At 26.7% G+C, this 23814-nt stretch overlaps 2 protein-coding genes and 1 long non-coding RNA gene across 5 annotated transcripts; 1 reads left to right on the forward strand and 2 right to left on the reverse strand.

Moving 5' to 3' along the window:
- Positions 1 to 70: 70 nt before the first annotated feature.
- LOC141530191 (uncharacterized) lies at positions 71 to 11935 on the reverse strand. 2 transcript variants are annotated; one of them, XM_074247164.1, is made up of 4 exons: positions 11736 to 11935; positions 9353 to 9440; positions 4641 to 4737; positions 71 to 619 (listed from the first exon to the last, which is right to left on the reverse strand). In XM_074247164.1, the coding sequence occupies exons 1-4, from the start codon at positions 11808 to 11810 to the stop codon at positions 424 to 426; spliced, it is 456 nt and encodes a 151-aa protein (XP_074103265.1). In that variant the 5' UTR covers positions 11811 to 11935; the 3' UTR covers positions 71 to 423. The 2 variants fall into 2 exon arrangements, with proteins under 2 accessions (XP_074103265.1, XP_074103264.1); XM_074247163.1 differs by having other exon boundaries at positions 9353 to 9443.
- On the forward strand, positions 4649 to 17487 carry LOC141530192 (prothoracicotropic hormone-like). 2 transcript variants are annotated; one of them, XM_074247165.1, is made up of 5 exons: positions 4649 to 4787; positions 7543 to 7895; positions 8923 to 9182; positions 16106 to 16462; positions 17000 to 17487. In XM_074247165.1, exons 4-5 carry the CDS (start codon positions 16277 to 16279, stop codon positions 17162 to 17164), a joined length of 351 nt encoding a protein of 116 aa, XP_074103266.1. In that variant the 5' UTR covers positions 4649 to 4787; positions 7543 to 7895; positions 8923 to 9182; positions 16106 to 16276; the 3' UTR covers positions 17165 to 17487. The 2 variants fall into 2 exon arrangements, with proteins under 2 accessions (XP_074103266.1, XP_074103267.1); XM_074247166.1 differs by lacking the exons at positions 7543 to 7895; positions 8923 to 9182 and having other exon boundaries at positions 4650 to 4787.
- Positions 17488 to 20671: 3184 nt separating this feature from the next.
- Positions 20672 to 23339, reverse strand: LOC141529414 (uncharacterized). The gene is made up of 2 exons (XR_012479591.1): positions 22830 to 23339; positions 20672 to 21317 (listed from the first exon to the last, which is right to left on the reverse strand). It is a non-coding gene; the product is annotated as an uncharacterized LOC141529414 (long non-coding RNA).
- Between the last annotated feature and the right edge of the window lie 475 nt (positions 23340 to 23814).

Below are 23814 nucleotides of genomic sequence, written 5' to 3' on the forward strand. Positions count from 1 at the left end.
ATTTTTACATTATACATTTAGTCAGTACAGACAAATATCATTGAAAACTTAAACAATTTTAGAGTTTTATTTTTTTATAATAAGTTACATATGTATTTTTTTTTTTTTTTTTTTTTTTTTAATTTAGACTTTTCTTCACTTAGATATTTTTGAAAATAGACACTCTTAATAATAAACCTTAAAACTATACATTATTATTTATCAATAGATCCAACAATGATATAGTTCAGTCATAAAAATAAATACTTTGAGAATTATTAGACTACAATCGTAGTCAAGTAAAAAATAAATATCAAACTTTTACAATAATAAGTCATAAGTCATAAGCGATTATAACTTTTAAATTTGTCAGTGATGTAGAGCGTAGTGAGTAGAAGTGTATATTGATTTAAGTACAATAGAGTGTTTAGTTCTTTCGAGAGCTTAATGTTGTCTGCCGGAAAAATAAGCGTTTGCGATGCGTCTTTTTACGAAACTGTCCCATCCAGAGCGATCTATTTCATCAAAATTGCGCTTCACAAAGTTGTCAAATCCTGTGCGGTCAATCTCGTCCATGTTGCGTTTCAATGCTCCCTCATATATTTCCACCCCGTTGACGGTGTTTGGCCATCCAGATTTCCTGAGGTGATAAAAATAATTATTTTATATCGTGTAAGATATTAATTTTTTCAAATTTAAAAATTTGTTAATGTTTCTTAAAATCTAAGTTTTTTCATGGAAATTGGGTTTTAACTTTTTTTATTTTTTTTTTTTAATTTTTAGCTCGATTTTTCAAAAATTCAAACTAATAATTTAACAAGAACATCACCTGCAAGAATTAATTCGGTGATAAATATTTTTGTGGAAAATATCCCCTATAAAAGCAACCCCAATAGAAATATCACGAATCATGCAAGATTGATATGATCACATTTTAAGTAAGTAATAGACTTGTGATCTTATAATTTCTCAAATATAATGACTCAATAGGAAAATTTTTCATGCAACGACTTGATTTATTTGATACTAAAATTACTCAAAGTAAAGAATTACTGGAAAAGAAGAAGTTATAGCTCATTAATATCAAGGCCAATAAAAAAATAATAATGCAGGAACAAAGAAGAAAATCAAAAAGACTCGGAAAATTTTTGTTTTAATTATTTTCACAGAGATATTATTAATTTAACTGATCGTTATTTTTCCTTGAAATTATTTATTTCAAAGCGATTGATCAAAAGAAGAAAAAATTCGTATGATATAAATTTTTTTAGACTTCTTCTTTAAGCCTATTTATATAGGCTTACACCTTTTTGGCATTAGACCGGTAAAACCGGCATTATAATATATAATAGAGAATATCTATCAAAGGTCTCAAAGCAAATTACCAGGTAACATATCATTCGGACGCGATACTGTCAGTTTTCAAATATACAATCATATCACCGTCATATCACATTCACGTATTTCGATATATTTCAACAAAACAATATATCCGTGTTTTGTGACGGTTCGCAACGTTCAAATACACATCCAATATGATGCGGTTCTCTTTGACAGATATCAACATCGTGCATGCCCTATTACACCTAACCGCAATACAATAATATTCTCGTAAAATGCGTCATATGCAACTAAACGATACGTCTTTTTTGGTACATATTGTATCATATTCACGTGTTATTTAGTTCGCAGACAAATTACTATTTTTAATATATCACGTTCGTTATAAGCGACATTAAACTCATAAAAAAATTTTTTGTCCGAGGATTAAAAACGGGTGAAAATACATAACGGGACTTTATAAGAAAAACAGTAATGCTACTTTTACCGTAAGTAGCAATCTTTTTCAAATTTATACCAAACACGCTACCTCATAATTAATATATATATTCATATAACACACGTATATTATAATATTTTTTTTCCGAGAGCATTAATTAACTTGAATATTAAAACAAGAACTTTTTTTTACAGACAATGCCTATGGAATAAAGAAATTAAAGTTCAACTAGCAACCTTGCCGTCACTATGTGACTGCCGTGACTTGTAAGCTATAAATAAAATTTTGCTTTTTTAAATTGAACTGTACTTTTTTAAATATTGACGTCTTTGAAGATATAAGCTCATCCCTAGGTTACACTCATCAAGAGCTTTCATTTGAGTACCCACATGCATTTTGATATATTTTTAATATATACATATATATAAATATATTAAATATATGAAAAATTGATGTGGGTATTCCAATGAAAGGTCTCGATGAGTATAATGTAGGGGTGAGCTTATATCTTTAAAAATTTCGATAGTTGACAAGATACACGGAAAGAACAAGATGGTACTGGATATCATCATAGATTATACTGGGTGAAAAAAATTTTTATATAGTAGCTAATATAATCCAGATATCACGCAGTATAATCTAGATTTTTCTGGCTACTATCTGAAATTTTTTTCACCACAGATATCACTGAGTATAATCTGGGATGATATCCAGTGTCATCTTGTTCTTTCCGTGTCATTTCTTTCAGGGTCATTTCTTAATTATGTAGCTAGAGATATTTTCGAATGCAGACTAAATACAGAAAGTAAAGACTTTTCCAACGTAATCAAATTTAACCATAAAAATCCATTTTGTTATATAAATACAATGGCCACAAAATTTTGCTTATTCTCTTAATAATATAAATTATTCAGTAAAATGAAAAGTTTTATTTTTAAAAAGAAACTTTTAAAGAACATTCGCATTTATTTCTTTTGTGGATTACGGATATGAGTATTTAACAACAGAAAGAGAATTCCCGATAAATCTGGCTATGATTTACCAACTTTACCATTTTATAAAACGGTAATAATGAAGATTAATAAAAAAAGTATTGTGCTGTAATTCTCAATAACTTTTTCCTCTGTTTCAGCGATGTATTTATAGCCGAAACCACTTTTGTCCGCGATAAAATAAAAATAATATCGCAGTAACTTCTACGATGCTTGTTACGACCATCATTATTGTTATTATTATCATTACTATTATTATATTAATTATTATTATTGTTTTTATGGCATTAAGTAGCGAAGGCTCCTTAGTATTTTCTCAGTTACCTTGAACACGTGGCAAAGTCAATAGTGTGTCGGTTCATCGATTATGTAGGTACTATAATTAGAAGAAATGTAGCTTATACCTGATATGTGTCCCCGATGTTACAATTATTAATAATACTAAATGAGATATTAAGTTTGCATACGATACGAATATTTTTACGATCAACTTCTGCCTACCCACGCGTTATCGCAGTATTTAATAATAAATAAATAAATTAATTAACACACTCGTGAGTCTATTGATATGATCGAGGGAATGTTGTCGCTGTTATCATCACTATGTGTACTCATATCTCTGTTATTTAGCGATTGTCTAATTGATTATTACATGCAAGCATACTATTTATTCATGCGTTAAAACGATTATAACTAACGAGCTTTTACTGGAATAATTGTCAAGCAAAGTTATTTATTATTTAAAGTTTTGAAAGCTTTTATTTTAGAGTCGGATAAAAATTTTATTGCAGTCATTAAAGTATTTTATTTGAATATATATTAAAATATGTTTATTAAATTTTATTATCGTAAAAGGTTTTTAATTTAAAAAATTTAATTAATTTCAATTTATCCGTAGATGGATTTTTTTTTTATTTTTTAGTAATTAGCGCTTATTGTGTTGGAAAAAATTAAAAAAAAAAAAAAATGACTTCAGCATCATGACGAAAGAACGTCAAAAGATGCAAAATTCTCTAATAAAACAATTTACTACAATAAACATTTTTAAATCAAGTTAAATGCACTTAAAACTAACAACAACTTCTTAGTCTAAAATGTTTTCTCTCAAGAGCGGTTGATAGTTAATTTTCAAACGTGTTTTACTCATGTTTAAGAAAAAATTTCGAAATAAAACGCTTCGCTCTTCGGTAGAAAATAAAATTATCTATTGAAGGGCGAAGCCCTTTTTTGGAAAAATTTCTTTTATTTATGCATAAAATGTGTTTCAACCATTTGTTGTACAAGTATGACAAAGATACTTTTGATTGACTAACAGAGGGCGAGAGAGAAAAAAGTGTTATCCCTTCTTAAATCAAATTAATTTTTTTATCACTGCAGAAAAGAAATTTAAAAAGAAAAAAACGTGATTTAGTAGAATAAAAAATTTGATAACTAGAAATTTTTTAAAGATGAATAATATATTTACACTAGAATCATTAAATATAAAAAAATTTTATATTTTAAGTTTAAATTGAATCAATTTTAAAATTTGTAACTTTATTTTTTTTTTAATTTTTAGAGGAAGCTGAGAATGTTCCAAGTCGTCATATTTCGGTATTTTCGTATCATAAAACGGAAAATCATCAACGAAATTTCTTCGTTATTTATAAAAAATTTTTGAAGATCATTTGATGATTAAAAACCGATATTTTAGCTCTACTCAGTCTTCATTTGCTAATAAAAAGACATTCCATAATAAAATTTCATTAATTATCCAAAAGGCTGCTTTTAAATTATAACAGCCGTAAAATATTTAATAATTCATAAAATCTTAAATATTGAGTAACATTTTTCCTCTTGAAAAATTTTTCCTTACATAAAACTTATTTATTTCAGTACTTGGCATTTACCTGCGAAGATCAGAATCTCGTTCAAATACCAAGCGAGAGGGCTGTCTCAGATGACCCGCGTGTGAGTCGTCTCGAGGGTTCTGAAGCCTGCCGGTACCTGTTCGAAGATCAACAGAAAAAGTTCAGAATATAATTAAGAATCTCTATGTGAGTTAATATTTATTATTATTTTAAGGAAAATGAAAAATCAGTTATTGATTTTGAAATGCATGTTTATTAAAGCCGCTTAGGGTTAAATTGTTAGATTAAGAACTACATAAGTGGTAGATTATATAATTGGTGGTAGTCAGCCAAGAGGAAACGCTACTCCTGATTTTGTCCCTGGTAATTGCCCAACATAGAGCGAAGAATATGATAGGGGATGATTGAATCCGAATTCCGTTCATGATGAGGTGAATTTTGTTCTTGCAGTGATCGTAGCAAATTACCTCCTCCGATCTGATCTAAATTGCGCTTTTGAATCCCTGCGTCAATTGAATTTCCATTGCGCTGCGCCCATGCTGTAAAAATTAGCCGTGTTTAATTATTTTAAATAATTTTCTTTTATGAAGTGAAAAATTTTTTAACTTTCATTTTATTAATTTAAGGGGCACAACTAGTATGAAATTAAAATAAAAACGATTTTTTTATCATACTTCGATAGGTTATATCTTTAAAAATAAGATACTGAAAATTTGAATCGATACCTTAAATAGTTTTTAAGTTACAGCCATTCAAAGAGTAGCCGCTCGGCAGTTAAAATAGGATCATTTTTTTATCTTTAAACGCGTTTTTCTCAAAACAGCATTTTTCAAATTCGCTGGAGTGATTACTCGGAGGCAAATAATCCGATCACTATCAAATTTTTTTATGCATACTATGTAAAAAATTCTCCATACGATAACCCTCCAGTTTTTTTATCTGATCAAAAATCGAATTTTGGCAGGCCAAAAACGACCAAAATTTTGGGAAAAATTCAACTTTAAAAAAAAAAAACGCCACCATTTTGTCAATTTTTGATATTTTTTTTCGACCGTGGGTCATCATACAAACAATATCTTCTAGTTTAACGAGAATTTTTTTTTTTACGTTTCATCCACGGAGAAGGCTGGAATCACTCCAGCAGTGGAGGACCTTTTTTTTTAACGCCGTCGGAGATCGCGTGTAACTCGAAAAATATTCAATTTTTTTCTTCAAAAATTTTACTGTGTATTCTCAAAATATGTATAAATATACCCTTAAAAATTCAAAACAATTGATAAAGTAGTTTTTTTTTTTTTAATTCCCAAAAATCGTCTTTTTTTAGGCTGTTACACTAGTTGTGCCCCTTAAATTTTTTTTAAAGAAATTTTTAAACGTGCATTTGAAATAAATAAAATTTAATCAATTAATTAAAAACTATTACTAATTAAAGGAAAGTTCAAACATTTAATAATAAAAAAATAAATTACAAAAATTACATAGATTGTAATTTTTTAAATTTTAAAGATAAAAAGTTTTAATGTATTTAAAAATTACAGTTTTTAAAATTTTTTATATCACAAAGTCAAATGGAGTTTTTCTCTTAAAACAAAAGTACTCATAATTTTATAATTAAAGTTTGAGTAATTATAAGTTTTATAAAATTTTAGTTAATTAACTTTCCACATAACAATTTAATACAAGACAAAAGCACCAATTATTGACGCTATGAAACATAATTTAAATTTAAACTTTTTATAAATACATTTAAGTCTAATATTATTAAATTTTTTTTCAATGCCACAATTCATTTTTAGCTTATAAAATTTAATCATAAATTAAAAAAAATCTTGCGATATTAATCTGAGCAACTAAGTACAATTAATTAATACAAAACACTCATTCATTAATTGTCTCTGATTTGAATGACATAAAAATTTTTTTAATTAAATAAAAATGTTTAGTAGTTATTATTGATCATTTAAAACACATTAAGTGTAATTTTATTAAGTGTTCATAAATTTAAATTGGATGATCTAATAAATAACGAGAATTCTTATCATAACTATCAATGGACTGAAAAATCATCAATCAAAAAAATGTATAATAAAAAAAACGCTATAGTTAATCTTGAAACGATTTATCAAAAAAAAAAAAAAAAAAAAAAAAACTCAACAACAAACAGGCATCATTACAAATAATCAAGTAATACGTACCTATTTTTATCTTTATAAAATCATGCTGTAAAAGCTATTATTAATTAATAATATTAAAATAGAATTAGTTAACAAGTCACAAGGTGAAGCGGATAATTAATAACAGTAACTTTTGACCAATACAACACTTAATGTCAATATGAACCCACGAAAACAGGATAATTATTTATAAAAAGACAAATGGTTTATGATAAATGATAAATTTATGATTCATGAAGTTTTAATGCTGCTTTAATTTAAATACCTCAAAAGTACAAAAGTTATTAAAGTTATAGTCACAGTAGGTGGAGTTGTGGGTAAATGCAGCTGAAAATCATAATTAGCCTTGTACCGGAGAATTCACGGGGGATGAAATTCAAAAAAATTCATAACTTCGAGTTAACCGCTAGACTGGTATTTACGGCGTGTTTAACCACGGAACGAGGACAGTGAAAATTATTATTGAAAATGTTAACTAGAGATAACATCTTGGCTTGCTAGAAAGGCGCGATGACGAGTCCTCAGAGATCTATATAATGTTTTTATATTGTCATTATGCTTTTCATGATATCACACAATTGCGGCTGTATATTTTCATAATCGCTTCTATTCATCGTTTTTTCAATAACTTTTATATTGTATTTGACCAACTGCCCTTTTATTTTAAAGTTTTAACAAAAGTTATATACCTCCTCCGATTTCCAGCGAAAATATCAAAGAGTATTATTATTAAGTTTTTTTTTTTTTTTTTTTTTTTTTTTTTAAAGCAAAATTTCGCCCGTAAGTGAACAAACATGTGCAACAGCTTACTGGTTTATGTACACAATGTTCAGTTGAGCATGCGAGGGCGCAACTAACATTATAGGTCAGTCACGCAACGGACTCACGGAAATGATGCACTACATAAACACTCTTAGTACATTTATATGATGCGAAGTTCAGGGAGGATTTTGATCTCTTTATATCTACATCCTCAGCTTTCCGGAAAAGCATCTTCGTCGGATGGGGAGACTGTAAGCACAGTAAATCCGGCAAACAAAGTGAAATAAGCTCTGAGATGTCTTAAGCTCGAGTTATTCTTCAAAGGTTACACATGCAATATGTCTATGTACTGTTAACGGTATGTTCAATTTTATATGATGGAAAATTTTATTTGATTAAAAATTTATCTTTACACAGGAAGAAAATTTCTTGAATATGAAATAAATTTTCTTGGCTTAACTTAAGCAAATATTTGAGAAGGAAAAATTTATCTAGAATTTTTATGCATCAAGAAAACTTTTTTTTTTTTTGTGTAGATTTATATAAAAAGGATTTGAAAATTCTCTTACTTATAAAAAAAAAATGGACGTTAAAATATGAAGAGTTTTTGAAAACACATTTTAATTCTTTATGCGATAATTAATTACTGAGAAATTAAAACGCATTAAACATTTTTTTCAAATTTGAAGAAACAGATAAAATTTTAAAGACATTTTTTTTATGTTTATCCCTAGAACTTGTTAAAATAATACTTTATGGTCTTTGACAATTTCTAAAGTGAAAAAAAATTAATCTATCATCATAGACGGGCTTAATTTGTTGCCGTTGAGATTCGAACCTGCACCCGGCGTTTTCAATCTCATAGCTTGTCATCTGTAATTGATTCTTTATAAGCAACAAATATTATTTTGAATTTGTGTAATATTTTAGAGTTTTATAAAAATTTTTTTAAGTTAATATTTTATTTTAATTTATGACAAGTATTTGAAAAATTAAGACGTAGAAGTATCAAAATTTTATTATTTTTACTGAAATAATTAATTAAGCGCAAAGTGAAAAATTTTTAAAAATGCGCGGGAAGAAGTTTATAAATTTAAATGAAAATTGAATATAAAGTTTTTATCGGTGTATTTCACTAAGCAGATCGAAATTCAATTTCGCGAAAATTTTAAATTTATTTTACATTATATTTATATTTTCGGTGACAATTTATGTTAAGCCCGGCGTCGAAATCGAAAATGAAGACAATAGTAAGCTAAAATGAATAATTCATATTACATTATTGAGAAATATGGTAAAATAAAATTACCCTGGTTTTTGTGACAAGAGGTTTTGATTCTTAAGAATTTGGATTGCCATTATGTTCTTTTATTCGTCTGTTTTAGATAAAATGAAAGCATTATGTTAAGCGAAGGCAATGAGAAAGACTTCGAAGAATTAAAGTAGAAAGGGAGTAAAATGTCGAAGGACAAAGTTACGACGAAAGCTTTCAAAGTGTCAGCTGTTGGATTTTCGTAAATTAACAGGGAACTATTGAATTCCTGAACTGAAAGAATGAGGAGACAAGTGCAGCTGGCATTCAGATTGTGTTATCGGTATGTTCGTCCATTTATTCCACAAGAAAGCCTGACAGATTGCCCCCTAGGTAAGCATCGCTCCCATTATTTGAAAGCTTAATCCGATATAAACATCAATCGAACTTTTTTATTCTGTCTCTTACAGAGACTAAGCTCGATCTTCAGTATTTACACCGTTTGCTATCCATTTTGTTAATATAAGCGGTTATTATTTTCTCTAGTACGATAATTAACTCACCCAGTGCGGCGTAAGACCTTGCCAATGCCTCTGCGAGTTCCGGCGACGCATACATTCCCTCGTTTAATCCCATTGTCTCGTCATGAAGCTGCTGATAAGATGATAATTAAATTTTAATGTTATTTAGGTTGAAAATTTTTAGATCGTTGCTACTAAATTTATACTGTGGCACTTTATAATTAGAGGCATTAATACAGTTCACTTAAAATAATTGTGAGTTCAAAAAAAAATTTTTTTTTTGTGAGGCAATTGAAATTTTTTCGCTAAATTCAAAATTAAAATTTTTGGTGAAATATTGAAAATATAAAAAAATTATGATACATTTTTTGTGGGAAATTTAATTTTTTAAAAAAAAAGTTTCCATCAATTTTATCGTATCTCGTACCGTTCACAGTAAAAAATTTTGCGTCAATACGTCAAAAAATTTTGTGTTAAAAATTTAACACAATAAATTTTAAATTTACACATAAAAGTGTTAAATATTTAACACCAAATTTTTTTACTACATTCAAACAGAATTTTGATGAACGCTTTCAGGCAAGAAATATTCAAAATTTTAATTTGATATTTTTAATATTCAAATTTTTAAAATATTAAAATAAAAATTTAATTTTTACCGAACAAAATTATTTTTATAAAAATCGGTTGTTTTATTTCAATAATTAATTTTGTTTTTGAATTTTAAATTATTGATTTAAAGGTATGTTATCATTAAACAATATTCAATATTTTTAAAGAAAACATTTTTCTTAAATCAAGTAATTTATTTTTCATTGTCCGTGTAATTATTTTTTTTTCTCCTTTATTATTGAACTAAGACTGTGTAAATACAATCAAGTTCTCTAGGCATGAATGTCAATAATTTATCGTTGTAACTTGGTGCGATAATGTTCGAACTTGTTGCAGCGAAGTTTGTGTTTACTTTTAAATTACAAAATGTGGGTAAATAAATAGAAAATATGTTAGACTTGGCGGGTGTATGATTGCGGAGCGCAAAAATTCACGCTGGAAACTTGATCCTCTGTTACATATCAGTATGCATGGGAAAAGTTGTGTCCGTGCGGGTAAACTTGACGTGAAACACACAACATGAAAGTTAATGTTTAATGTGCATATATCTAACGCGTTATTAAATTTTCAAGGATGTCAGGACAAGGTAATTTATTGCAACATTTTCACCTTTCGGTATTACCCTCGATATTACTTTTATATACCACACTATTTACTAATTAACTTCTCCCTGTGAACATAATAACCATGAATACGTTACTTAATAGATAATACTTAATGAAGAAAAAAATATAATAAACATTGAATAACAAAGTTATAATTTTTAATGCAAGCAACAAGTTGAGACGCCTACACTGTAATCTTAATTACGACTTATTAAATTTTTCTAGAAGTTATTAAAAAAATTTAATTAAGATTCAATTTTTAATGAAATTTCATTTGATTTTAAATGAAATTATTTAATATTTACTAAGTTCAATTTTTTAAAATATTTTAATTTATAATTATTTGATAAAATTCTTCAAGATTTGATTTTTGGTAAAAATTATTTTTTTATTAAAGGAGAAAAATAAAATTTAGAAAAAATTTAACTTTTTATTCTTTTCATAAAAAAAAATAATTCTATAATTTTTTATTTAAAGTGAAATTAAAAAGTAATTTCAATTTTTATGAAATGAAAATTGAAAAAATGTTTTCAATAAAATGTTCAATAATTAAATTTTCATAACGTTTGAATGAAAAAAATTGGAAAAAAACGAAAAATAATTGAGTTTAAAAATCAATAACAATTTTTATTTGAATTTTCATGAGTTTAAAGAAAAAAAAATGTAAATTATTAAGTTCAAATTTTAAAAAATTATACCTGAAAAAATTATTAAAATTTTTTAAAATATTTTTTCAAATATTTTTTTTTATAATATTGAAATTTGTTTTTAGTCCAAAAATCTTTAGTAAAATATTCAAAAAAAAATCCAAAATTCTATAAATTTTTATTGAATGTGAAATTAAAAAGTAATTAAAATTTTTATGAAATGAATAATTAAAGAATGTTCAATAATTAAATTTTCATAACGTTTGAATGAAAAAAATTGGAAAAAAACAAAAAATAAACCGAGAATAAAAAATAATTGAGTTTAAAATTTAATAACAATTTTCATGAGTTTAAAGAAAAAAAAATGTAAATTATTAAGTTCAAATTTTAAAAAAATTATACTAGAAAAAATTTAAAAAATTTTTAAAAATACTTTTTTTTATAATATTAAAATTAGTTTTTAGCCCAAAAATCGTTGGTAAAATATTCAAAAAAAAAAATTAAAAGTACCGGGAATAATGAGTCTGTCGGAAAAAAAAATTAAATAAAATCAAAACTTACTTGAATGGGTCCGGCAAAAATGCAGGTAACTGCAGCAAGAATAAACGCCGATCCGACAAATCGTGAGTTGACCATCTTCGAGATCGGAAACGAGAACTTGGGGGTGTACTTTTCTCGAGCGAGCTTGAACTTCACCTATTAAATCGGTTAGGAGAGCGGGTGGTAGATCGAGAAACGCGTGAGAAACACAATGACTAGGGTGCGTGCTACCGCGAAATATATAGAGAGCTAAGAGCTTTCCGCGGCTTCAGGAGGGAGCGTGAAACAACCAATTGCGCGCGCACAGGTTAGCTCGGTAAAAGCCCTCGTAAGATATACTTGTGTATATTATCTACATCGTACCGAGCAGAGAAGCCAAAAGAAGAGAGAATACTCATTGTAGCCACGCGAGAACTTTGCACCTGACTTTTTTCCCGACATTTCAACCGTTAAGCTCCGAGAGTTACATTTTACTTTATTTGTTTTATGGTAATCGCAAATCTTGCCCGGTTTTTTATTGGATATTCAAATTAATTCACAGATCGGTTGCGCTTTTTTTTTTTATGTTGAATTATTTCGTTTCTAATAACTTTACATCATTAATATCATTTATAATTTTACTACTTCTCATTACAAGTTATCTTAATTAGTAATTCTTGTAATAAAATAGCTATTAATATTTTATAGATATACTTTTTTTATTTTAGAGTATGAATTTATCGATTTGTTACCAATTTTACCAAATTTGTAATAAAAAATTATTTATAATCTGTTGCTTGTTTGATATAATTAAAAGAAGATAATTTTGTGCGAATAAATTTATTTAAAAAAAAAAATTGTTTGTTTTGCTTTAATAATTTTTTCTGTTCTTGGTTTTCAAATTCTTGGATTAAGATTTTCATATTTTCGATCGATAATTATCGATATTTGATTAAAAAATAAGTTTCTTCCCAATTAATCCAATCAAATTCTTTAAACAACATTAATTGTTTTAAGAGTAAAAATTTTATTTTTTTTTTCCAATTTTACATTTTCGATTTAAGTGTTATTTTCTTCATTCAAAATGTCATAAGCTTAACCAAAAAAAAAAATCTTTGATAATTATGAAGAGCATTTTTCCCTGTCTGAAAAATTGATCGAATTGCTTAAAATAATATTTATTTAATTCAAATAAAGCTATTCGTATGTTAGTTCATTATAATAAAAACCAATATTGATATTCTTTCGTAAAGAAATTAATTAATTCAAATCTTTTTTCTTCTATCAGTGCACATTTAAAAAAATTTAATTTTTAGGTCATTAAGTAAAAAAAAATATTCAAGACTTTATTCTAATGGACAAAGTATCAAAAATTTAGCGTAAAATTTTCCTGGTAATTTTTCCAATCTAAAAGTTTTAATTCATCGATCATAGAAATAATTTTTTGAACTAAATTTTTTAATATTTTCAAGTAAAAGTTCAATGTGAAAAATTTTTTTCCAGTCAGATATTTTTTTTTTTTTTTTTTATAGTGATCAATCAAATTTTTGATAAAAAATTCTCTTATCAATTTTTTTGCTAAAATAGTTTCTAAATCAGCTTCAGCTGATTATAGCATATTTTTAATTGTATTCTTATAAAATTTACCGTAACAAATTTGTTTGTTATTCCAAAAAATTTTCATTGTTATTATTACAAATTCTCTTTATTACTCGAACAAATCGTCTTTGTTACTCCAACAAATTCATTTGTTATCAGAACATATCTTAAGTTATTTTAACAAAATTTTTTTCTGCGAGAGAATAATTGAAAGAAAAAATTTCGTTATGTTTAATTTAATTTTTATCCACAAAATAGATAAAAATTAATTGATACAGAATACACTCAATAAATTTAACATTTTCAGAAATTACGTTTTCCTTTGGGTTACCCTCTTATTTTATCATTTTTGAAAGAGTAGGAGGAAAGTTCACTGTTCCCATTGGTTCTTATGATTCGCTTTTAGAAGTTACACTACCCCCGAGACCAAAGCTTCATTGAGCGTTCACTGTAATTATAAGCGGTATTTCACATTTCTTAGAATGAATAATTACGTTATATAAAATGATAAACTATTAATGAATAAATAAACTGGGGTAATTAATTTTTTATAATGAATGGAGACTCTACTAAAGCGTGGATTTTTAATAGCACGCAATACTCAAGAGCGACGGTAAAAAATCAAAGGGAGTTTGATTTTAAGAAGATTTACGCGTGAAAGGACATTAACCAGAGCTTTTTTAACGTTCCTCTTATAATTTCATACTCTTTATTGAGTAACTAATTATCATACAACGGTAATTTATCTAAAAAAGTGAATAGTTATTACAAGAATTATAAGATAAGATCCGTTTTTAAAATTCACTCAACCGTTCTGTGCTGATAACATCTCGAATATTTTATTTTTATTTTATTTTCAATGGTAGTTTGATATTAAGACTGAAATACTGTTTGTTAAGGTAACGGAACGCGTAAACTTGCACCGTTTTTACGGTGGAAACTCGTGATATTATACTATATTACTCTGATGGTCTGTATAAATATAAAGCAAGTAGAGGCTCGCGATGTCACCGAGAATATATTTAAATCGCAAGTTAGACCTCAGGCGGACAAATAAAGCGAGAAATTATATCGAGCTGAATTATAAATTTAGATTGTTAATAACTTTGCAATAATTAAATATTTTTTAATACAAATTTAAGGTAATAATCTTTAATGTACCCTTAATGAAATAAAAAAAAATCCGATCCCCAAATTCCTTTATTTTCTCTGTCAAAAAAATTCCCGAAAATCACCTCTTTTTTTCGATCGTCACAGTGGTGTTCCTCTGCATCCGAGACGAGGTTTTGAAGACAATCACTGTTCTTGAAATTTTTCCTTGAATTACTAATTTGTAATTTGAAAAATAATTTTATCGTTCATAAGTCATGTTCCTAAAGAAAAAAGACCGTAAAAAATTTTTTTTTACTCCAATTAACTCAGAAATAAAACTTTAAATCTCTTACTATTTATTTATACATATCTAGCAATGAAAATTGAAAATTTTTTTTATTCGAAAAATTATTAAATTTATTTATTAGCTTCAAAAGTATAGCTTTTATCAAATATTGACGTTTTGCCATCTCAAGAGTCTGCTCCATACAATTTTCAACTTTCATAGCACCAGATGTTTTTTTCTTTAAAGCAAAAAAAATGCATTTGAAAAAAGAACATTATTTTTTATTTTTTCAGTAAGTTTTTCCATTTCTATAATATTTCTGAGTTTGATTAGGGCATAAAAATTTTTTATACATCCTTTTTACGTAAAAAATGCGAAGTAATTTAAACATTACGTCGAAAATGTTGTGAAGTTTTTCCTTAATCTGCCGATGGACATCTTGAAAAATTTTTCAAAGATACCTTGCAATTTTTTTTTAATCTACTAATGCGTAATCTGATTTTTTAGACATAAAAATCGGAGTTTGGACGTTTCTTCTCAACATCTGTACTAGTAGATAAAAATTTGATTTTTTTCTTAAATCACTTAGAGCTGCTTTAAAAAATCCATCAATAAAATCAAGACATTGTCTTTTAAAACGGCTATCAGTTCACCAAGAATCGAATCGCTGATCTCTACACTAAAAAAAAAAATTCTTGACTGAAGTGTAAATTTTTTTGGCTCAAGAAAATATCAAGAAAGATTGAAAATTTCTTGAATGAAGTCAAAGTTTCTTTAAACAAGATAAATTTATTGAGCCAAGAAAATTTCTTCTTGCTCCAAAATAACTTTTGTTTTGCTTAAAATTTTTTTGGCGCAAGAAATTTGTTTTTTGTGTGTAAGATTTTTATTTAATATTTACATGCTGATGAAAATTTCAAGGATCGAATCACCGGTTTCTTGAACTATTTGGCACATCTGCTTGTTTTTTTGACCAGGTTAGCTAACCATCCGTTTTCTTTTACCTCAGATAATGAATAGCGTATATATTATTAAGTATTCTCAGCAAAAGACGAGACAATAAAGGGATGTTTCAATGATGGTCACCTGAAACCGATCGGAGTATCGACTAAAACTCTTAAGGTGTCTCGCCTATCAAATAACATTAATGGATTCTTTGTCACCAGTAGTATTCAGAAATAAAATAATATTTTTTACTATCAGGTTGTTCTTTTATAAAATTTAGTATATAAGCGCTGGTCCTTTTTCTTCAGAAGCACATCTTCCAAGACGGTTCAGTGATACGAGTCTTGCTCAAGATGAAGATTATCATCTTAGTAAGAGTGAATTGTGTAGAACTTGTTTATCATATTTTTATTATATTTAGAGATTTGAGTCACTAAAATCACTACTGTAATTTTTATTGAATTTAAAATTTTATCGGACATCTTTTCAGGCAATCTTGGTGATCGTGACAGAAAACGTTATCGGACGGACATATAATTCTGGACGTTGGACAAATATCATTCTGGATCCCGATTCAAGCAACGATTCGAGTGAATTGATTATTAATCGTGACATTTCATACCCGGGGAAACGCAATGGAGCTCTGGAATCTCTAGAAGAAATGCACATTTCGCCGAGGGACTTGTGTGCGCTGAGCAACCCTTGGCAGTGGTTTTGTCCTTGTGAGTCTCAGTATGGAATTGTTGATCTTGGGATCGGTCATTACCCTCAATACTTTACCAGTGCTCAATGTATTCAAAAACCTTGTTATGGAAAATTCAACCCCTGTAAAGTAATTCATTATAAGGTAAAAATTATTATTTTATTATTTTATTATTATTTAAAAAATAATCCCAGATTATACTCAGTGATATCTGTGGTGAAAAAAATTTCAGATAGTACCTAGAAAAATCTAGATTATACTGTGTGAAATCTGGATTATACTCATTATAATCTGGAGTATACTCAGTATAATCTGAATTATATTAATTATAATCTGGATTATATTAATTATAATCTGAATTATATTAATTATAATCTGGATTATATTAATTATAATCTGAATTATATTAATTATAATCTGGATTATATTAATTATAATCTGGATTATACTCATTATAATTTGGATTATACTCTTTATAATCTGGATTATACTCATTATAATTTGGATTATACTAGCTACTATTTAAAAAAAAATTTCACTCAGTATAATCTAGGATGATATCCAGTGTCATCTTGTTCTTTCCGTGTAGTTTTATCAAAATTTAAAAACCAATAATTTTATTATTTATTTGTTTGCTTTTTTTTTTTCTCTAAATCAAGTGAAAAATTTTAAATTTTATAGATGCACGTCCTGAGTCCAAGAGATATAAATGACATGAACATCGACGCCGAGGAGTCGTACATCCAGAAGCCGATTCTCCCAGAATCTCTTCGCTCAAAATGGCAATTAAAACCAATAACGGTACCAGTAGCATGCGTCGCATCTAACGAGGGCAGAAATAATTAAACAAACGAGTGTCGTATTGTGATTCATGGAATGGAATATCAAGTGAAATGATTCTAAATTGGCGAATAAATATAACCGATAAAAAATAGTATTCCGATCTGATTACTATGCATACAAATGTTAAATTTGATATCCTTTTTTGTTCTGTTGAAATAAATTGCCGACGAAAAATAGCCACCGACGGACCAAATAACTTAATGGGAAAAAAGTAATAAATAAAAAATAAATAAATCAATAAATATGAATGTATAGATGTAAATATATATCGAAAAAAATAAAATAATAGATAAAGATGCTTTTAGAAATGATTCGATCGTGACTATTTTAACATTTAGGAGCTAAAGAGACGACCACGTTCTACGTGCTCGGAGTTTTATGCTCTCCGATCTTGATTTCTTCCTTTGTTTTTGTTTTTTATTGATGACCGCTATTGATTTATCAATGCCGCGGTATTTCACCTGGAGTCACATTAAAAACTCATTCTTTTTCTGAATGTAGACTGATAAAAAAACCTTTTTATATAAACATGATCAACGTATACGTGGACTATTAAAAATTGATAAGAATCTATTTTATAGAGGATTCAAATTTCTACAAAAAACCTCTTATCAATTTTTTCCATCTCAAATAATTAGCTAAAAATTTTTTAATTTTGCAAATAATTTCTTTTTTTTTATCAAAACTAAAAATTCTTATAATTTTTGTATTAAGTATAGAAAATTTTTTCTATTTATTTATTTATTTATTCAAACGCCAATCGGCTTTGTACACTAGGTTTACATACTAAGTAAATTTTAGCTTTAGACGAAAAAAAGAAAAAAAAAAGCATTAAAATTTTGTTAGAATTTAATTAAAATTAAATTAATTTCATTTATTTTATAACTTTAACTTAGTAACAGTATAGAAACAATATTTTTGAGTGCAATTATTACAAAAAGAAAAACAAAAAAAAATTAGCTCAATTTTTCAATAAAGAATTCAATTTAGTGCAAAAAAAAATTTTTTTAATTTTTAAATTCAGTTTAATTAAATTTTTTTTTCTTACAGCTTAAAGCTAAAATTATGTAAAAAATATGAGCTACAAAAAAATTAACATGGATATTTTTCATAGAGAATAAAATTCTCTAAACAAAATGTCTCTTGCAATTTTTTTGTATCTTCAATCCTTAACCCGCAACTTTAGTTTGAAGCTTCCGCAAAAAATTTCTACATAAAAATTTCTACGTAATCGTCCTACACGACCAAGGTACTCGTTATAAATTTACCTCTGAACAACTCGTACGTTACAATATTAAACGTGGGAGTTGTATGTATGTATGTACCTTCCATTAATTCAGTGTGAGTAAATATTTGGACTGTGATAACGGTTTTTAAAAGCCCTCGATAACGCTTTGAATTGATACACAACATATCATAAAGTAAGAGTGCTCTCGGTATTTAATAGACCACGAGAAAGCCACTTTACCTGGTTATTTGTTTAGTATTGTTAGTTTTTATGCTGCTTCAAGTGCGCTTTTACAACTTTTTAAAAGCCCTTATCCTGCCACTCGTCCATCGATTGCCGTAAAAAATTTATTTAAAAAAATTCCCGATTTTTTAAATTAAATATTAAAAAGTTTAGTTTGAAATAGAGTGCATGCACACGTAAAATAAAAAAAAAAGAATCAGTGAAGTAAAGCAAATTGAATGTAAATAAATACAATGGTCGTAGGCGTAAGCAATTGAAGCTTCATAGGCGATAAATTTCGCGCTTGCATGAAGTAATAAATATGACTACTGATTAAACGGAGGCTTTATATCAATTATCAGCCGGTTGGCTTGTTCGTGAAATAGCGAGCCGAGATATTCAGAGAGATTTATAGAGTGAAAATTTGTAATTGTTATTTTAGTGGATTAGTTTTATTTAGAAAGAGCCTTGGGGTCTAGAATTCATTTTATTTATCAACAAAAAATTTTTATTTTTATAAAATTATCTGTAATTTTAAAATTGAAAGAAATAAAGCATATTTTGAAGTTCTTATCTTAGAAAAAACAACTTTAAAGCGAAGAGAGGGTTAAATTGATTTGACTCTACACGGAAAAAAGTAAACTGTAAAATTCACTCAGATTCCGGTTAATTTTTTAGTTTCAAATAGTAAATATTTCAAGCTTGACTGACTAGTCTGGCTTGATTTTGTGAAGTGGATGAAGCTGAAGAAATACGGACTTGGAGCGGGAAGTCCAGAAACTGTTTTATTGGTTGAAGAATTTTCTAGAATAGTTTTACCTGACTACATAATGTTGTTTCCGAGCATTATGACCCTAGTTTTTGGAAAATCTTAATTACAGTAGCTATTCATTTTAAATATAATAAAGTCTTTCATACACAAAAAAAAAAAAAAATTTTGAAGAATTTAATTTTCTTTGTTTGAGTTAAAAGATTGTTAAACTAAAAAATTTCACTTGATTTAAGTACATTTTATTTGATTTAAGAATTTTTTGTCTTGATTCAAGATAATGAGTTTCTTCAAAATTATTTTCTTGATTCAAGAATTTTACTCTTGATTCAAGTTAATTTTTTTTTTTCAGTGTAGCTAATTCAAAATTTATTAGAATCTATTGAACATTAATAGATTTTTATTGTTTTTCTAAATTGCAATAACAAAAAAATGTGTCGAAATAATTTGAGAATTTAAATAATTCTTTATAAGTACAGTTCATTAAATTGATTAGAAAATTCAAGAAAAATTATTATTTTTGAGATAGACTTTATGAAGAAATATGCATGACAAATAATCAGTTGTATTTATTATTAATAAATATTTATTATTATATATTCGACCACTCACATCACGAATAAATTGGTTTTACATACATTTCATCTCTAGTTTAATATTAAGAGTTTTGTATATATTTTATGCATAAGTATTAATTGTGATTAAAATATAAGAAGAAATGCATGAAAATTTTCAAAATTTATTTTGTCATATATTTTGAATGTACTTTCATAATTCAGTCAAGGAGCCGAAACGGGGTGCTTAGAGAAATATCAAGTTTTTGAAAGCTTATTTTTTTTTGTCTTCAAAATTAAATAATAAAAACTTTCAATTGCCAGCAAAAAAATTTTTCTTGAAAAATTTAAAATTTGTAAATTTTACTTTTTGAAATTTGTAACAAAAATAAATTTATGAAAATTAAAAAACCGTTTACTAAAAATTTATTTTACTAAATGTAAAATTTTATAAATGTTATCAAATTTTCAAAATACAAACTTGAATTTGAGTAATTGAATTAGAAATTAAATTAAAGAAGATTTTTATATTTACGATGTTATAATTTCTATCTTTTAATATTTGTAACAAAAACAATGTATCCAAATTGATACCAGAGATAAAAAAAAATATTTTCGACTTTCTTGCATGACATTTGATTAACTCTAAATTATTCTATTCAGTTATTCAAAAAAATCTTCTTACTTTCTATAATAAATTAAAATTTTTTAGATTATATATAAGAAGAAAAAAACAATTTAAATTAATTAAAATTTATTGAATTAATTAGAATTAATTAAAACTTATAAAAAATTACAATCTTTTCACAGACAGAAGTCATTAAAACAATTAAAAATTTTTAATTTACAATTTTGAGAAAAAAGAACACAAAGAGTTACAAATTTAAAACAAAGCGGTGATAATCCTCAAGGCGGCCAGTGCCGATGTTGGAGTAAATTAGGATTTCCAGGCACTTGGCGACGTGGAAGATGTCCAAACTGGTATTATTGCTGGCGTAGTCGTAGGGCGTAAGTTCCCAATTGGAAATTTCTTCCGTGCAAGCTGCATTGGTTTTGAGATATTTCATCCACTGAATGAGCTTAAACAGGACGGCTCCAGGAATTGGTTCAACTATAGGCACCTCCGCACCGGCAGCTTTCTTCAAACTAAATTTGTACATTTTGAACATAATGGTGTGGGATATCTTGAACGTTTCAAAGTTCTCCACCAAAATCTGATTGGAGGTCGTCAAAAACACAATTTTGTTGCTCATTTTGTGAAGTTTCAGAGGACAAACTTGTTAAATTTTCAGGAACTTATAGCGTATGCTCACTTTGAGGTATCAAGCTCGACTGAATCAAAGGTTCATGAATTGTCGAAGTAATGCTATGAATTTTTTGAAACTGTTGAAAAGGAATTGCCTTTGGATTAAAATGGTAAGAAATTGTAGTTTGATTTGTAATTAGTGAAAGAATTTTCAAGGATCAAGTTGAATTTATCCAATGTTGGGGGCTATAATTACAGAGTTTATAAGATTAAAAGTATGCAAGAGTATTTTTATATTGAGGCGTTGGTTTAAATAAATGAATAGAAGTTTATCTATATTTTCTGAAAATTAATTCATTCCAAGAAAAATGACTTATTGAAGAAAAATTAAAAATTAAAAATTAAGAATTGATAAAATTTTATATTTTTTGTTTAAAAACAAGTTTTATTATTTGAAATAGCAAAAGGAACTTGAAAGTAAATAACAATTTTTAACTTCTCGCTATGAAAATGAATTATTAAAAATATTACGAAGTTATTGGCTTTACGCCGATTTTTTTATGAGATCTTCAAGTTGTGAGATCCTATAGGAAGCTTTTTTGATGATTCCCACGAAAAAATCCTGGTTAGTGTGTGTTAGAATCATTTTACTGAATAATTGATTATAAAGTCATATTTTACTGAAAATTCTAATTTTTTATGAAATTTATTAACAGTGGGCATTGTTCTTTTGAATTTTCTAATTATTAAGTCTGAAAAAATTCACAAGAAAAAAATAACAACTAAATAAATTAATTTTGTGGTGTGAATTTAAATAGTAATACGCGCTGAAAAAAAAAAATGGAAAAATTGAAGTTTCAAAATATGATTTTTACAAACTCTGTAAAAAATACTTTTCTTAAATCGTAAAAATGAATACAGAATTTTATTTTAATAAAATCTTACTCGAAATTGTAATTTATAAACCGAGAAAAAAAAAATACTTTTATTAATAAAATTTTCTTGATACAAGAATTTATGTTCTTGAAAATTTTTGAAAATATGTATTCTTAGCCCAAGAACTTATTAAATTGATTGAAATAATTTTTACTTCATTTAAATAAAGCTATTCTCTTATTTATCTATTTTCAATATCAAAATAAATATTGATGCTCTATTCAGAAATTAATAATTAATAACAATAGAATATTTGATCGTCATCGAATTTTTTAAACAAATAAATTGTTAATTGAGTAAAAGGTTTTTTTTTTTTTTTTTTTTTCAGTGTACAGTTTTAAAATTTATCTTTTAGAATTTTTGAAAATTCTATTTTGAAACTAATTTTCATGAAATAATGGTTCTTTTTCAATTCATTATCTTCTATAAAATCCAATTATTATTAAATAAAAAATTCGAGAACCAAATCATCGATAAGTTCCGTTGTCTCCAATATAGATGTCAACTTAATAATTTGTTGTCACAACTTATCTTACACTGTACAAACAAAAATTTTTGTGCGTGTGCAGGGCAGCGATCGATTATGACATGCTGGAAATATTTATTGCAAGTATGATGCGACTAGATGAAGACATGTAGTTATCGGTTATAGGGTGTAGGGTATTGGGTGTAGATATGGATGTGGATGTGGACGTAGAGTACTTGATACTCACCAATGCACATTATATATAGGACATGACATCAATGGGAGTCAAGGGAAGGGAATGGTCGGACACCCGTCCACAACTAACGAAATTATCCTGCGGAAAGGTGGTACATTAATGACCTCACCAAGCTAGATATTCCGATGGAGTAGAGTAGAGCTTCCTGCCTGCTCAGTTATAAGCTTTTATTGGTCATGGTGGATGGTCGTAGTTATGCGCTCGTGAATCATCGACCAATATATAAAACAATATACTCACTAAAAACCAACCCCAGATCTATTGCTTTCAGAACTTTCACGATCTTTGTTCATTGCTTCATTTATTTAATGTTTCATTTTTCACACTATTTTTTTCTTCAGGGTGTGAATTTTTTGTATAATACTTAAGTTAGCCGACGTTTTTGATTTTTTTTTTTTTTCATTTATTAAATTAGAACTAAAAAATATTTTTTAAAAATTGCACTCATAGTTTTTCAAATTTTTCCCAAATGAAAAAATTTTTTTTCATTTCTTCATCATAACTTTTGGTCATTATTTACAAGTGGGGTCTACCATTTTAATATCATTTTTTGAACGAAATTTTTTTTTTTTATTGTGATATATTTTTTTTTGAAAAATACATAAAACAATTAATAATTAAAAAAAAAAAGTTAATTACCACAATTTTAACAAATTTTCAAAAAAATTATAAATTTTTCAAAAATTTATGATATTCAATTTTTGTTTTTTTTTTTTTAATTGTTCGTTTTTTTATGTAATTTAAAAAAAAACAAATATACATCAAAAATTGAAAAAAAAGATAGAATAGAAATTTTATCCAAAGACATGAGCCAAAATTTTTTCCTAATTAATTTTTTGATATTTTCAATATCACTACCATAAATCCGCCGTAAAAACAAACAGAATAAAAAAGTAAAAAATGTTAATTTTTCATCTAGATATGGCCAAAAATACGTTTGACCCCACTTGTAAATAATTAACTAAAATTTTCAGTA

Source organism: Cotesia typhae, unplaced genomic scaffold (genome assembly GCF_013202065.1).
Source record: "Cotesia typhae breed Kobodo isofemale line unplaced genomic scaffold, CoteBio_Ctyphae contig_48, whole genome shotgun sequence".
Classification (NCBI taxonomy): domain Eukaryota; kingdom Metazoa; phylum Arthropoda; class Insecta; order Hymenoptera; family Braconidae; genus Cotesia; species Cotesia typhae.

What these genes read in the sequence shown, in the direction of transcription:
- LOC141530191 (XM_074247163.1), bottom strand. Translation starts at nt 11,810, where the DNA reads ATGGTCAACTCACGATTTGTCGGATCGGCGTTTATTCTTGCTGCAGTT. An exon ending in TTTTTGCCGGACCCATTCAA is followed by an intron (nt 9,444 to 11,735) that starts GTAAGTTTTGAT and finishes TCATCTTATCAG; the next exon opens with CAGCTTCATGACGAGACAAT. An exon ending in CGAGATTCTGATCTTCGCAG is followed by an intron (nt 620 to 4,640) that starts GTAAATGCCAAG and finishes TTATCACCTCAG; the next exon opens with GAAATCTGGATGGCCAAACA.
- LOC141530192 (XM_074247165.1), top strand. Translation starts at nt 16,277, where the DNA reads ATGCACATTTCGCCGAGGGACTTGTGTGCGCTGAGCAACCCTTGGCAG. An exon ending in GTAAAGTAATTCATTATAAG is followed by an intron (nt 16,463 to 16,999) that starts GTAAAAATTATT and finishes TAAATTTTATAG; the next exon opens with ATGCACGTCCTGAGTCCAAG.